The 17,122-nt window shown below is 42.4% G+C and overlaps 1 protein-coding gene across 1 annotated transcript in view; it reads left to right on the forward strand.

Annotated features, from left to right (window-relative positions):
- Nucleotides 1–17,122, forward strand: part of GMCL1 (germ cell-less 1, spermatogenesis associated) — a 979,035-nt gene that overhangs the window by 817,887 nt on the left and 144,026 nt on the right. Inside the window, exon 10 of the mRNA XM_069618907.1 lies at nucleotides 9,474–9,543. Within this exon, the coding sequence (XP_069475008.1) occupies nucleotides 9,474–9,543 (70 nt within the window). The remainder of the gene's footprint in view (nucleotides 1–9,473; nucleotides 9,544–17,122) is intronic.

The raw sequence follows: 17,122 nt of genomic DNA on the forward strand, positions 1-17,122 counted from the left end.
TGGGAAACGATTTTTTAATTTATGGGATCTTACTACTCTTAATGGACATACGCCCAGTGATGTCCCTGGACAAACTACGTGGTATTGTGGGACGAAAGTGGCCAATATTGATTATTTATGTGGTAACCCCCAATTGATTAGCATTGGTAAAAATCGAACTATCAGTAAGAACTTGTATAGCGATCATGCCCTTCTAAGTCTGACCTCGCATTCCGATTATCTGGAAGATCACCAATATGCTCATGGTGGACTGGTACCTAATCAAGCTGGTGACCGAGTCGTGTGCCCTGATTCTATATTGGGCCTCAACACCAACGACGAGATGGAAGCATGGTTAAAGGGGTATGCCTTTGAGAGGTGTAAACCTAGGAGGAACATTGTGGTATTATCTGGGAAAAAACATGTGCGTACATTTGATATTGAAATTCAAAAATACAAACTAAAGTTGCGTATGAACCTTCGTAGGTTGAAAAGCGAGTTAGCACCAAAACAGGTTATACAAAGTAAAATACGTAAAATGAAAAAACAATATAAAAACTGGTTGAAACATAAGAAACGTATGGGGTTGACTGCAAAATGGGAAAACATGATTCAGGCGCTCAATACTCAGAATACTAAATGTGTGACGTATCCTTAACCTTGCTATACCTTCTGTAGATAGTGCAATAATTAATCCCATCTCCGAGGGTGTATGGATTACTTTCATTGAGGGGAAGATGAAGGTGTGCATCTCGATGGACACTTTCACAATCAAAAATTAAAAACTGGCCTATGACTTTTGGTACCGCCGAAATGATAGTGCATATAATTAAATTTAAAAAATCATGAGCCCCTGGGCCTAATAGTCTATCTGCAGTGGTGCTTAAAGGTGATTATGAATTATGGGCAGTTGTCCTTTGTGATTTGTTGTTTAAGGTTTGTCGGGCGAGACGGATATGGAAAAAAGTGATCTATGTACCCGTATTCACACTGGTGACCGTTTGCTTCCCGAGAACTATCAACTACTATCACTATTGGATACAACGGGAAAGGTGTTTGCTGGGTTTGTCGTAGAACATTTGCAAGCATGGGTTAATGAGAGTAATATTTTGCAGACATTTCAAACTGGTTTCCACCAGGGATCTTGTACCACCCATAATATCTGCTTGTTAGATTCAGTTATGGTGTGTGCTAAGTCTGAATAGTCCATCACTATATATTACTTTCATTGATGTTCGAGCAGCTCTCTATCAACTTAATCATGTGCTGTTGTGGAAAAACCTTCGGGTGCTTGGCTGTGCTGAATGGCTACTTCAGATTATAGTGGCCCTACATACTGCACAGATTTGTCTAGGTAATGACAGACTTTTATCTGAAGTGATGAGCATATCTGGCGGTGTAAAGCAGGGATGCATTCTAGCAGCCCTGCTTTTTAACCTTTAGATAGCAGACCTGCTCTCTAAGATCGGCCAATGCATTGTTGCTGCTATGCTGTATGCTGACGATCTTGTGTTATGTGATCATTTATTCTCAGGAATGAAGGCTATGCTGAGCACCCTTGCTTGTTATGCAGAGGAACATGGACTGACAATACATTTGAAAAAAACGGAACCATGCTGGTTACGGCACGCTGTGTAAAGATGCAACCCTTAGTAACTGATTTACGGCATATTGAATACATCCACATATACAAATACCTACATATAGAAATGACAAATAAAATTGGCTATAGCAAAACTGTTACATGCAAATCTTGTAGAGCCAAAGCCGAACAAATGTCTTCCATGGCAGTAGATTTGCACACCAATATGCTGGGTTCTCGTTGGGAGGCATGCTTGCTCTCTATAAACAGTGGTTTTACCCTGTAATGTTATACAGGTTGGAAGCGTTGGCGATACATGACTTAGTGGCTAAAAGTGCTTGAAGGTGTTTTTGGCGTTGCGTTCTGGGGCTGCTTCCATCAGCCTGCATTGAATAGATACGGCTTGAATTAGGCCTGGTATGCTAAGATCTCTTGCTCTTAATTGCAGAGGGGAACACTTCTTAAAATCTAAAGCATCTGCAGTATGTCCCTTATTGACCAAGCTAGGCTCAAATTATTGTCTAAATCATGAACCTGGAAAAGACAGTGAGTTCATCAATTTGGTAAAAGACAGGTTCTGCATGCTTGACTAGAAACCGGATTTTAGGCTTGTTGGAATTTTCAGACATTAATAGGTGCTTTTACATGCAGTTGGATAAAATAGGACTGGATTAAGAACTACAAACGCAGACATTACATGGCTATAGTCGGGTTGTGCAAGTTGTGCACAATTATGAGACCATGACCTACAAGAAAATGTATTTGTAAATGATGCTCACCTGCCATCCAACACCACTCTGCCACTATTTAGGGCAAATATCAGTCATTGTGGTGTGGCTTCTTACTCAGAACTTCCATTAAGTCCTGGACCCTGTATTCCATACTCTCAGAACAATGGTAGTGACTCTAGTATACCTCCGACCCCCAAAGACCAAGAACCTTTTACTTTTCCAGTAATAATAAGAATCCTTGATTTGGCACGATCAAGGCACGACGTCACCCATTTAGAACTGATAGACATTAAATATACCATGAATGAGATCGATTCCAAGGTGAATGGGATGGAAGGATTCATTCTTGCTGTAGACGGTCTCTTTTTAAAGACAGTGACACCCATAGAGGCCAAGATTAAGATCATACATGAACAAACCACACAGACTATAGAATCCTGTCCTGATAACACAGCGGGCCCTGTGACTGAAATTGTATTATTACGAGGTGAACTAGCGACTATCAATTCCGCCCTAGTCGATCTTAGGAATAAGCTTGATCCATCTAACCTTATTTCTTCACCAGAAAAAAGGGTGAAACCTGCTGATAGCCCCTCAGTTTTACTTAAACTTATTGATGAACAGAAACAGTCTACAGGCTCTGCGGAATGTGAATCTGAATATATAGGTTATTCATCCAGAAGATTCAGCAAAAACCAAAAACGCTGCGTCAAACGTGCAGACAAAAAATGTAGATCAGCCAATGAATTTGTTTTTAAAAAAATTAAAAAAAGAAAACCTGGTGAGCCCGGACAGTGGCAGTGAGGATACGATTGACGTGGCACAGCTTTCCGTAGAATGTCAATCGCATCTGGGTGCTGACCGTGAAAATGAAGTTAAGATATAAGAAGCCAAATTAATAGCAATTACTTGCGGCAATCCTAAAACAGTTTCAGCCGAGGTACATGCAGAACCTGCAGATACCTCACCCCAACATGATCTAAAGTCTGTCTCAGATAATGAGTGTGACTGAAGGGGAAGTACTGAAAACTGAAAGAAATACTTCCCAATTACTTTCAAAGTGCTGGTAGGAAAAAAAACTTCTAACAGATCTACGCTTTCTTCCAATCATTTAACAAATCTAAATAAAGCATGCAATCAGCCTATTGGAGGAATGGCTAAAATGGCTTCTTTGCTCTATTCGGAAACATTACTAACAAATTCTGTGAATGCTCAAGCTATGAACTCTATCAATGTACCTATTACCTTAAATGGAAGAGGAAAGCTTTCTATACTACCTAATGATTCATTTGATGGTAAGACTCCCGCACAGAACGAGTCTGTAACTGGTGTTTCTGTTTGTGTTTTACACGAAATAGACAAACAATCATCGCAGAGCAGTAATCTTACTGTTTCAAATATGCAAGAGTCTATGTGTAATGCGTTAACAGCTGGCATTCCTCCAATTGAAATAATCAATCAGCTTTTAAATACACAAGCTTCTGGGAATGAATCTAATGTGCACCTCGACTCTCTACATTTATTGCTTGCAAATGCCCTATCTGATACTCAACCCGAGTCCGTGGGACCCGATGCTGGTTCCATTAGTAAAAATCTAACGGACCTAAAAAGCATTCTAAATCTCAAAGATCACATGCCTGATCAAAAGGACCCGACCATTGCTGTCCACACAGGTAGTACCCTACTTGCAAATGATAACATCGATGATGCTAGACCGTCATGTTCTAATGCTAATAACAAGAAATGCATTAACATGATAGGACTCAGAGGCAAGCAGGAAATATTACGTGGTGCCCGAATCAACAGAAAATATCTCTTAGATCTGCTCTATGTAATTCCACCATTGAGAATTATATCATCTAGCGATATTGATCGAATCGCATTAGCTCCAACTAACAACTTTCGTATGACATGTCACTTGTTCTCTGAACATGTATTTAAACTTATTTGGTCATACAGAAGGGAACTTTTTGAAATGGGATTCTCATTGTTTACATTTAATGATGAAAATTTGGCCGATGAATTTTTATATGCTAACCAGCGCTGTAACCCAAATGAGCGGAAAATTAATGGTGATTCGACAACTAGTGCTAAAAATGATAAATTTTGTATATCTCAACTTTTGACAATCGCCCGTACCAATAATGAAATGGCATGGTTAGAACCATTGCTAAAAACTATATTTGCGGCAAATCTTGACTTGTTCACATCATAAGTTAAGAAGAAGTCTGTTCTTACTGTCCTTTCATGGAACTCGTGTGGGTCTACAACATTCCTATTTGACTTTCCACGCTTGCAAAATTACCAACAATTTTCTTGTTCCAAGAAACAATGAAAATGGATCCACTAGTTATCCCAGGTTACCATTCATATTGCTCCCCTGCCTCCAAAGGTGTTGGGGGCAGGCCTTTTGGTGGCCTTGCTATCGCTATTGATAATGCCGTTGTTTGTAGGATATCTTTGGTGTATTCATCTATCCATGTTTTAGCTGTATTTTTGTGCCTCGATAAGCATGAGACAAATGCAATCCTAATAATTGTGTATTGTAATCCCTCGAAATATTCTATTCTGGATATCTTTGATGAACTAGATTGTTGTTTTGATCAAGCCTCAACCATTTACTCTAACTATGAGACTATTGCAGGCTGGGATTTTAATTCGCAATGTAATGGACTGCTCTTAAATCATCTTGCGTGTAAGCAATCTAATTCAAATAGTCGGAAAAGAGGAGCAGAATTCTGTGATTACTTTGAGAATTGGGGCATGTCATTTATCAAATTCAGTCAGTCTTCTAATCTACACACCTGGAAAAGAGGTAAAATTGGTTCTGTGATTGATTTTTTTTTTGTATCTCCGATTCACTGTTATCTAGAACGGACTCTGCTAAAATTGGGGACATTACCTATAGCGATCATGCCCCTATTGTTCTTACCACTTCACTTGGTATCGATCAATGGCATTCTACCACCTGTTTACTACCGATCAAAAGGGATAACATTTCCTTGAGATGGAATCCCACTTTATGCAGGAAGTTAGCAGAGTGAGTGCAAAATCATCTTAAAGGCTTAACTAATTGGGATTCTACTAATTCATACTCTATTGATTACGTGCATTTAATTATCAATGATTGCATTGAAGACGCTCTTAATCTAAATGATGACATAGACCCCCGTTCTCCCTCTACCCACTTTCTTTGGTCCAAGTATGACATCATGTGGGCCATTAAAAAATTGTCTAATTCCCGTGCTCTGGGCCCTGATGGGATTCCATCCTTGTATATAGATCTGACCCTATCCTTTGGAGTAAGATCCTAAAGATAAAATTTGACAGTATCCTTCAAAAGGGTGATATTCCGACGTCCTGAGTCACCTCTATTCTTATACCTCTCTATAAAAAGGGTGATTCCAGCTTACCTGAGAATTATCGACCCATTGACAGATGCAGCCGCAAAAGTTTTCTCTATTTTAGTCATAAAATCTACTCAAAATGTCAATGGATTTAGGTGCCATATGGGAACAACCCTAAATGCTACAACCATGGCCCCTCTGATTGCTGGAGTTAAAAGAAAGGAACTTGGTACCGTCTACATTGCCTCTATCGACATGTCTTCTGCATTTGATTCAGTTGTGCGTCATGTTCTATGGGACAAAATGCGTAAGTTTGGAGTTCCAGAATATTTTATATACGGTATCACCAAATTTCATACCAACACATCATGCAGAATTCGTTTGACTTGGGGGGGGGGGGGTGTTATGTGGGGGGGATCTCTAACTGAATCTAACTGAATCTGTTCCTCTCCATCTTGGATTAAAGCAAGGATGCAATTTTGCAGCCTTGCTTTTTAATATGTATCTTGCAGATATAGACGATCTTTGGGAATCCGCTATCACATATCCTGCAAGGCTTTGCTCACTTAGACTCCACTGGCTAGCCTTGACCACATTTTGTTTTACTTAACTCCAGCTGGTCTTCAATCTAAATTGGACATATTCTCAAGGTTCGCCTATAACCATAATTTTATACCCAATCCATCTAAGACCCATGTTATGATTTTTCAATCCTGCAAAAAGCTTAAGAAATTTAGAGGAGTATCGGTGATATCCCCATACTTGAACTAAAAGAGACCATTTATTTGGGATACCGACTGAGTAATGTAACTACTATTAACTCATGGGTATACTACTTAAAGCAAAAAACTAGACCTCTATTGAGTCAAATGAAATTCATTTTTTCTCAATTCTGCAAATTCTCAATCTTACTGCTCCTCGAGTTCCTTACATTAAAAGTGGAACCAATTCTTCTGTATGCATTGGATATTCGTCCTGGCAGCCTGCTTAAGGAATTGGATTTATTACAGGGCAGCATGATTAAAAAAGCTCTACGCCTGTCTTTATCCATTCCCAACTGCATTATCAGACACAAGATGGGTCTTACCTCCTTATCCACCAGGTTTACATGGTGTGCTTTATCCAACTATTCCAAAAATCTGAATTGTCCTGATAATTCAGTCTATCAAGATTTCTTTGATTTCAAAAATGGTTGCTCCTTTAGTTCTATTACCAGCTATTATGTAACTATGGATAAAACTCTAACGAGCTTGAGCGTTGATAGCGATGATTTGTATAGGCGTCCAAATTATGTGAAACAAAAGCTATTTCAGAATGATTGGTGCAAAACCATTGATGCAATTGCTACTCTGTGCACATACAAGGAATATGCAAAATGTCCCCAGAAAAGAGATGGTTGTAGTGACTACCTTAAGATGTTTCCATGTAACATAACTAGAATGTACTATATGCGTTTCAAGTTAAACCAATATTCCACCCTTGAACAAACAAAGTACTGGGGAACAGGAAAAAAATAAGCAGGGCATTTCTAATTGTCGGTTCCCTGAATGTACCGAACAGAACGAAACCTTAAAACATATTATCTTAGAATGCCCTTTCTTTAGGGATGAAAGGACAAAGTCTTTTTTAAGATTTATTAATGTGAATTATGAAGATTGTATGATATCACTTTGGAGTCGACTTATGCAAGGTAATCAGAAGGCACTAATTTTTGTTTTGGTTGTTTTCCTAAAAGTAATTGAAAGAGATTCTGTTACTTTAGTTCTATATTCTTTTAACTTAAAACTGTTTTGAATTTGTGTTTTTAATCATTTATTGTTTTGTAAAATTGTTCAAATAGGTATTGTTATTTTGTAAAGGTTCTTTGAACAACACACAAATAAAATAAAAAAATGTTTTATGAAGCACATTATAATGGTGGCGTTCTTTCTATGCACTCCCATAAAGTGATTTGCCCAAGTGGGGAGCTGCGATTAGAACTCAGATCTTCTGGTTCCAAAGTTTGTAACTTATCCACTAGACCTCTGTTTCTCCTCCTCCTCCTCCTCCCATTTCCATCATCCCTTCACTCTTGTTTCCCTTTTGCTAGGTGGCATGATGCTTGGTGCTTGTGGCCATGGGAGTATAGATGGAAGCTTGTGCTGTGTCAGGACAGATTGTGAGCCATAAGAATGATGTGGTGTAATGGGTTTATTCAGGATGCTTATGTGTTCTAGGGTGGAGATATGCATGTGTGGGTATGGCTAGAGAGTGGTGCCATGCTTGTGTGGGTAGTTGGTGTCGATCGTGAGTGGGAAACTGCTTGTGTCGAATTTGGTGGCATGTGGAAATGTGTTTGTGTTGGGTGGGTGGATAGATAGAGTACAGTAAGGTGCATGTTGGGCTGTTGACGGAAGGTGGAGATGTATCTTTGATAGGAGTGGAGGGCTATATTTGTAGGGACAGTGGATGGGTTGGATAAGTAGCAATTCAATGTCTGAGCTGCCTGATGTGATTCTGGCAAACCCTTCATGAGGTCATAATGACTAATCCAGTTTGATGGTCTTTGATGGTACTGAATGCAATCAATATGGTTTATCCTCTGCCGGCTTTCATTATTAATAATCGGCTGTCAGTTGATCATCATTGCAACTCCTGTACCTGAACATCGGTGTTGCTAACCCATCTGATGGTCTTTATTACTAATACCTACCAAAGTCAAAGGCTAATCCCTTGCTCGCTATCGTTATTGCTGATTATTTGCCTTCTAGTAAAACTTGCGTATTCTGCTCAAAAACCCTTATTTCCAATTCTGTGTAATAAGCATTCTTGCTAATCTTATCTGAAGTCATTATTGCTCTGCAAGGGGCAGTGACGTGGGTCTTGTTGGCCATTGAACTTACAAAAGTGCTTGAAATGCTTAGTTATTGAGTTCTAATATAAAAATAACCTAGCTGCAGAAATCTCTTTAAACTGGTTTATATGTAGTTTTCATGGTGACACTGTACCTGGTCTAAAAATGGGCAATATTTCACAGTGATCAATGGTTTGTGGGAAGTTTGTTTGGTGGGATATTTTACAGGGCTGGGAAGGGGACAGGGATCCAAAGAAAAGTAGGCAACAGTGTACTCTACAAGAGACAATTGCCACTGATAGGAAGAGAGTAAGAAGCTGGGTCCTAGAAAGTTAACACTCCTGTGCTAAGCTCTGTGCATATATCTCTTGGAATCGAAATATTTCTGCAAGGTCACAGGTTGGAAGAGGCAAACCCAATACCTCTCGAAGGGAAAGTTTACACATAAACGTCCTGGTTACCTTGCAAAGAAAATATTTGGATCCTTGTTTCTGAAAGGATCTCACGCGTTTTTGCTTAAGTTTACATGTGAGTTTTTATTTGCATTTCAATATAGGTTAGACACATTTGTCTTTTAAGGTGGAGGTCATCAAGGGTCCAAATATTTTCTTTGCAAGTTAACCAGGACATTTAAGTGGCCACTGATAGGCAGTCTTCATTTGCTCTTGAATTGGATGCACCAATGTTGACATTGCAGCAAGACCGTTAATTTTTGTTGACAACATCCCGGGTAGACGAGGAAAAAGAGGGACGGAATATGTTAAATGGTGTGTCTATCCTATAAAACCAAAAAGGGCAGCAAGCACAAAAAGCAATGTGGCGACCAAAATACAGGTCTGATTCTTTTTAGCATCCTTAGCATATTCACTACCTTTGTTTGTTTAGTAATATTTCACTGTAGACCATTGCAGTTTCAACACACGCAGCTTATGGTTTTATGGTCTCTTATTTTGTTCACAAGATGAAAGGGTATTAATAATATATCTTTCATTTACTTGTAGAATGGCTTTCTTCTGTTTACAAATTTCAATGGTTTACCATGCTCAGGGCCGAGCAGGACAATGACACTGGGTGAGTATGTATTGGATTTCTTTAAAGAAAGAATCTGCAAATTAAAAGAATGAAAGCAATACATCTGCTGCTTGCATTGTGTTCTGTTTTTCTTTCACCATCTTTTGGGTTTATGGCTATAGACGCCCAATTCATTCAACATGTTCAACTTGAGTTCAGAAGCCTAATTGACATTCGCTTATCTGCAACTTATACTAAAAAGAAGAGGAAAATGTATGTTGCCCCTGAGCATTGATAAGGATAATAAAAGAGAAGGGTACTAATGAACTAATGGGGGAAAATGCAGAGGACGATATTGATGGGTGGGTCAGAACACAGCCTGAGGATTTAGAACATTTTGAATAATTTTGGATTTTACGTTTTAAGGATGTGCAGGGGTGTGCGTGTATGGGTGGGCGACTCATTGGTGGTTGGGAGGAAGATGGGGTTGACAGGACAACCCATCTCATCCTCCCATTTTCCCTTTAGATTTTTACGTGAGTCAATAATCAAACTGTTCACCGGCATGAGATTCAGATATGTGGAAACCATATGTGATGGCATGGGAAAAATAGCACAACCTGCCGGCTCTTTCTCCAACGGCATAGCCAACATATGCAATCTCTGGCTCAACAGAGACTCCAGTTCTCTAAATCTACTCTTTTCTCTTTTATCCAGATAAAAATTCATTTGCAGTTCCTCAAATGTTAGAATTTGTCCAGCTTACATTATATCCCCTATGATTAGTATCCTTTTTGAAATCTAACTTCTCCAATTTAGAGTCTTATTCACAATCTTTAAGCCAGGGTTTTGCCAAATAGATGCCTCATAATTTAGGTATAAACTTGCAACAAAATTAACTAACCACCATACTATAATTTCTTTAGTCACTGGAATTGTCGGCAATTTGGCTGCTCCCTTTTGCAGCTTTCCCATTGAATAAATACTGTCCAAATGAAATTGAGAAATCCTATCCCTTTCAATTGTCAGCCAAGCTGGTTCACATTCAGTATCTGGCATCATATAGAGAGCTGCCTTTTTTAGAATGAATCTTCAATAATAATTTTCTAGATCCAGGTATCCAAACCCCCCTTCCTTAGTACCACGTAACAAAATAAATCTCTGAATTTTTGCATGCTTCTTTTCGCCCCAGAGGACATTTTCCTGGATTGTTTTTCTTTGAGAAGTTTAGGGTTATGGATTGCATAATATATAAAACCTTTGGCAAAAGGGACATTTTAATTGCATTTATCTTTGCCCAAATTCCCAATCCCAGCCGTTCCCACTTTCTAATATCCCTGTTGAGAACTTCCACTAATTTTACCACATTAAAATCCACCATCTTTCTTATATCCTTAATCCGATAAACCCCTAATTACTTTACATGCGCCTCAAACCATTTACAATCCCAATTGGAAATATCTCCTCTCCTACAGGAAGAAGAGAGTGGAAATACCTCTGTCTTATCCCAATTAACCCAATGTGCCGATAATTTACCCACTCTTTCAAAGATTTCTCTAAGCCTGACACTACCATCCTCTGGTTTTGATAGAATCACCACCATGTCATCAGCATAAGAGTACTTTAATTTCTTTGAGCCCAAACTCCAACACCCTAATTCCTTGTTCTATGCATATTAAAGTAGTAAATGGTTCTAATGCAATATTAAATAGAAATGGTGACAAAGATCCCTCCCTTGTCCCTCTTGATAATTTGAACGCCTCAGATAGTTCATTATTAAATCATTTGTGAGGTCTTTTTTGATGTCTCAGGTGTTCGTTGTAGCAGTGCACGCTGGTGGTGCAAGTTATGGTTGCTTAGCTTACCACAGCTGGCGAATTTATGGCGGTTTTCGGTTTTACTTGTAACCATAACATCCCTTTTACAAAGTTTTTCCACTGATATTTGCATATATATATATATATATGTATTTCTTATCTTAGTAACTACTTCACTTCTAATCCCCTTTCTTCCATATGCCCTAGACCCCATAACTATCTTTCCACTCGTGATTAAACAGTTGTTGTGGGGAGAGTGTGCACAAGGGCTGTGGTTCAAGGCCAGCTCAGTCACTGCTTTTGACTCCCTTCTCCCTGATGGCTATAAGATCATCTCCAAGCCTTGCCCTAACTGTGCAGGCAGTGGGGTTGCTCCTATTTTCCCTCAGTGGGTCCCTTCTTCCCTCATACCCACCCAGCCTCTCTTCCTTTGAGAGCCTGGTATGCAAGCTGGTCATCTCTCCCACCTCCTCTCTGACCTTTGCCACCATCTACAGGCCACCTGGCTCTATCACATTGTTCCTCTCTGAATGGGCTGATTTCTCCGCTCTCCTTACAACCACCACTAAACTCTTAATCATGGGCGATTCTAACATCTACCTTGACTCCTCAATCACAGCATCCGCTCTCTTGCATGACCTCTGCGCCTCAATCTCCCTCTCCATTCACCCTTCCGGTGCTACCCACTCGGCTGGACACTCTTGATCCCTTCATCCACACCGACCTTTCACTCTCCTCCCCAATGATGACCCCACTCTCCTGGTCGGACCAATCTCTCTTCTCACCTGTGTCCTCTCGGAACTCTCACTGTGGCTCCCCACAGCCATGCCAACCTTGTTCACAAACATACGTCCGATAAAACGAGTGTCAGCTGATGCCTTCGCAGCTACCTTCATCCCTCCCTCTCTCCCCACTACAGGCTCTAACTCTGCTCTCAGCAACCTACATCATGCCATTACTAATACCCTTGACATTCTTGCCCCAATTATGAGAATCTACCAGAAACATGCCTCTAAGTGCCAAACCTGGTACGACTCCGAACTTGCAGCCTTAAAACACAAGTGCAGAGTTGCGGAACAGAAGTGGCAGACCTCAGACTCCCCATCTGACAAATTGGCCTGTCGCCTTTTCAAAGGCAATACAGACTCCTAATCCGCATCAAGAAAAGGGCCCACATTCAGGCTCGCATCTCTGGTGCATCCAACAATACGGCTGAACTCTTTAAAATCTGCAGGGAACTAGTGAACGTAAGTGTCCCCAGAAACGCACCCCCCCTTAGTCAGAGGCAATAATGGACACACCGCAGAAGGGGAATGAGGCCAGGACCAAGTGCGGGTGAGATCAAAAAGAGCTTTATATATTTCAATATAGGACATGCAAAGGACTCTGCAAACTCCGAGAGCGCTCTGTCTGACAATAGCAAAGACAGTCAGTTATATTACAAATACACATCATGCATGAGGTAAGCTATAGGGGCCACAGACTCTTAGGGATTGGGTGGTGATGGCTAGGTGGTATACAATGTATACAGTTGCATCTCCAGGATTGGCGGACGTTGGTGCTGCGCCACGTGGGGTGGGAGGTCAGCTGGCTCATCGGGGTGGAGCGCCGGGCCGGACATGCCTTGTAACGACGATTGATAACTAAACTAACATTTGCCCTTTTGGCCACACATTCCCACCCATTCGTCACACTTCATGTTGTCTATTGATTTGCAACTCTTGTAAGCGCTGACCTTAGATCAGTACATGGCCAGGAACATTGATATGCAATCTGGGGTGTCTCAATACATCAGTTCGGAGGATACCTTGGGTTCAAACAATCCGGTCTGATGGGCATAGTCGGGGGCATGGGCTGGGGTGCTTGACTAACCAGCCTTGGCAATTTCGGTGAGGGATGGTATTACGATCTGTTGGTACACGTATGGGCGCCCCCCTTTCTAGGGTCATTAACTCGGGGTCGATGGAGGTACTACTGACCCGTGGGGGGCATGTGACTGGTGCCTGAAAGGCGGTGGGATTTAGGACAAGGTAGCTCGTGAGTCATGGTGTCAGGCTGTGGCAGCCTCTGACAGGGGGGAGGCGGATGGATGCTTGAAATGGGTCCAGCAGGATCGGGAGGGAAGGCAAAGCTGTGCTGTTTGAACACCGGCTATCTCGAGAGGGCCTGGGCAGGAGGAATAGGAAATGGCCTTGTAGCTCTCTGCTTGGCATCTTGCACAAGGCGGTTTACTGTCGTATGGGTGAGGGGCAGTCTAACAACACATGGGGTTTCTAAAAGCGCTCATATGCATTTGTATTAAATGGAATACAAGCTGGGGATCATACTTTTTTACATAGTATTTCACATCTACAGTTGACATACGAACATGAGGTAGTGTCAGGCAGGTGTGTGTATAAAGAGAGCAACACATGTTATTTTTCACTGTTATCAGCTGTCCAGTCTTTGTACATTTCTTCATTATATACAATATCGGTTGCATATGTTTCTCTTTACCCATTCTTCCTTTATATTAGAAGCGAACGTTAGTCAACAAGGCACATATTACATAAATGGTTTCTACATGTTGCAAGGGTTTTCGGTGTGGGTGTGGGTATGGGTGTGAGGCGCCACGCCGTCTATAGTTGGGGGGGGCTTGGTGCAGGGTCAGGGCCTGCAGGGTTTGGGTGGGTCTCAGTTACATCCTAATGTTCCTGTTCATGGCTAGGGCAATGATGTACTGCGGAAGGTTAACAGCTACAGTGTTTTATTATGTTGTTTGCTCGCATCTAGTGACTCGTGAGAACGAGTCCTCAGCGGATCTGCCATGCAGTGGGAGGTGGGGAGGGGAGGGGGAGTGTGGGCCTCTGTTAGCGAGGTTAAGTGGGGGTCACTCTGCAGCGTTCAGTGTACAGGGTTGCTCTGCCTTGGGTTAGATCTGCACATTTCTAGCAAGATGGGGATGGTTTAATACAAGATGGCGTCTGTGTTCTGCCACATAACGTGGCGGTGCAGCCTCACGTGTCGGTCTGCAGCCGCCTGGGCCCGGGGGCCGGTGGGCTGCCGACGAGTCATGGGTCTTCACCAGGGTGGGACATGCAGTGGAAGGGGGGTCCTATTGACCTACCCCTCCCTACACTAGCCAACCCCACTGCAGCCTTCCTCCTCACCTCATCCCTCCCAGGCCGTCTGTAACGCACTGGCCACACACTTCACTGCAAAAACTCAGGACATCCTGTGCACCCTCTTCACCCCTTCCCCCACCCCCTTGCCTCCTATGGCCTCCCATCCCCCCTCTGCCTTTCCCGCCTATCAAACCTGATTAGGTCACCAGAGTTGTCTGCTCCATGAAGGTCTCCTCCACGCAGGTTTCCCCCTGCTCCACCAGAACCATTAAGGACAATATTGGCTCCTTTGCCCCTGCACTCGCTGATTTCTGCAACCACTCTTTTGCTCCTGGATCTTTCCCCTCCTTCCTCAAGCATTCCCTGGTATGTCCCCTCTTGAAAAAGCCTTCTGCAGTCCTGTCCTGTCCAGTCAACTACTGCCCCATATCTATCACCCCCTTTATTGGGAAACTCTCGAAGGAGCTTGTCTTCCCCCAACTAACCCAACATACTGAACTTGTTGGTTGCATCCACAACCATCAATCTGGTTTTCGAGCATCCAGAGGCACGGAAACTGCTCTTCTGAACAGCCGTGAGGAACTGCTTGCATCTCTTGATTCCAACTTCCCAGCTGTTTTCACTCTACTTGATCTCTCCTCTGCATTTAATATGGTCAACCACTCGATCCTCATAAAACGGTACCACGATACCCTAGGTATCTCGGTGTGGACACTGGACTAGCTGATCACCTTCCTCCGCGACTGTCCATCCCAGGTTATTCTGGGCTCTTTCCGCTCCCCACCTCTAGCTCCACCTGCAGCTTCCCACAGGGCTCCAACCTTTCTCCCTGGCTCTTTCGCAACTACCTTGCTCTGCTTGCACACCTCATTTCCACCCTCTCCAGGGACGTCAGGGCCTTGTAGCTCTTTGTTTCTGGAGTGGCTGGCATTTTTGTTCAGGCCTCAGCAAAAAAAAACAGGGGGTTGCACAAATGTAACACTTTGAGCAGTGACCCTAAATAAGAAAGAATAGGAATAACAACATTTTTCTTTCTGGAAGTCTATTCAGTAATTGCTAGACTCGTTAAAGGTTTATTTTAGGCACACTTCAGGAGGTGAGTCACTGATTTAGTCTGTTCTTAAACACCTCAACTCGGCCTTTTATCCACTTGAGGTCGATAACAGAGTACCAACACAGGTTGGCTGAAATTGTATGTATATTTGTTATATACAAAGCGCTTAAGCGCAAGTGCTTTATAATAACACATCATTATCATTTGGCCTTGGAAATCTGCTTGCATTCACAGTAATTTGGTGATATGGGCCTATACACACTGATATTAACGATACATATGGTGATCTATTCTTGTATGAAATGTATATCACATTACAGTGTTATCACCATATTGTTCGTAGTGTACTTAGGAACAATGCCATGTGATGCGCCTTCCTCTTTTGTCAAGGGGTGAAAGATCATGTTCCATTGCTTCCCGTGATGTCACTTCGGGGTTGGGTTAAATTACATCACTTCCTGTGATGTCAGAGGTCAAGGGTCATGTGATGTCACTTTTGGTGAAATTACGTCCCTGACCACCTCCCCAAACCTCCAGTGTTGTGCAGCCGACACACAACTCTTCTTCAAACTTCCCTCTGATCCTCTCCTTACTTCCTCCATCATTTCTGACTGCCTGTCTGCCATCCAGTCCTGGTGTAGTTCCAATGATCTCTGCCTCAAGGCCAGCAAGACTGAGATCCTTCCTATTGGGACTCCTGCTCCCTCTTTCTGTCCCCCACTCTGACCTTCTTCTATGGGCTCTCCCCTTCTCCTTCATCTGAAGCCAGAAACCTTGGAGTCATATTCGACTACTCTTTCCTTCATCCCTCTAATTCAGGACCTTGCCAAGAAATCCCACTTTCAGCTCCCCTCCTCAAAGGAATTATTCCTTTCCTCACTTTACCCCAGAAGCTCAGTGTCTCTAGAAGTCTGGTTCTCTCTAGGGTATACAACTGCAATAGCCTTTTCCTTAATCTAAGCTCTTCATCTCTACAACCTCTCCAGCTAATCCAGAATAGGGCTGCAAGACATATCCTTGGCCTCAAGCCCAGGGACCTCATTTCTCCAACTCTAAAAACTCTCCACTGGCTCCCGGTTGCTGCAAGGATCAAATTCAAATCCCTGTGCATCATCCACAAGACTGTCTTGGGTCGGGGACCACGCTATCTACAACTTGCTTTCACTAAATACTTTCCCTCGAGATCTTTACGTATTTCTGTGTGTAAATATCCGGCACCAAGTCTCTGTGCGTTAAGCGCTTCTCTAACAGCAAGCTTGTGGACGATCTCTATCCTCAGCAGGCTCCCTACTATGGAACAGCCTCCCCCTTCCTCTTTGTCTTTAACCGGATCTCCTCAAATTCTGGAACGTCCTCAAGACATTCCTTTTCACCTACTCCTTCCCTTCCTCCTTCCCCTGCTAAATCCCACAGTAGTTGTGATTGGTGACCTGGGCCCCTTATGTGTCCTCTTGGGTCCTGGCCTCCCACACCCAATCACCAATAGCCTCCACCCCTCCCAGCACTTTGCCTTGGCACCCACTGGCCTATGCCACCACAGGCCTGCACTTATTTATTGGTAGCTGACCACTGCACCTAGGCATTTACAGCTGCTCACTGCCTAGCATTTCCCTCTTGATGCACCTAACACTTGGACGTACCTTGTCTCTCTCTGCACTTGCACG

Source organism: Ambystoma mexicanum, chromosome 10, assembly GCF_040938575.1.
Source record: "Ambystoma mexicanum isolate Mex_15411 chromosome 10, UKY_AmexF1_1, whole genome shotgun sequence".
Lineage (NCBI taxonomy): Eukaryota > Metazoa > Chordata > Amphibia > Caudata > Ambystomatidae > Ambystoma > Ambystoma mexicanum.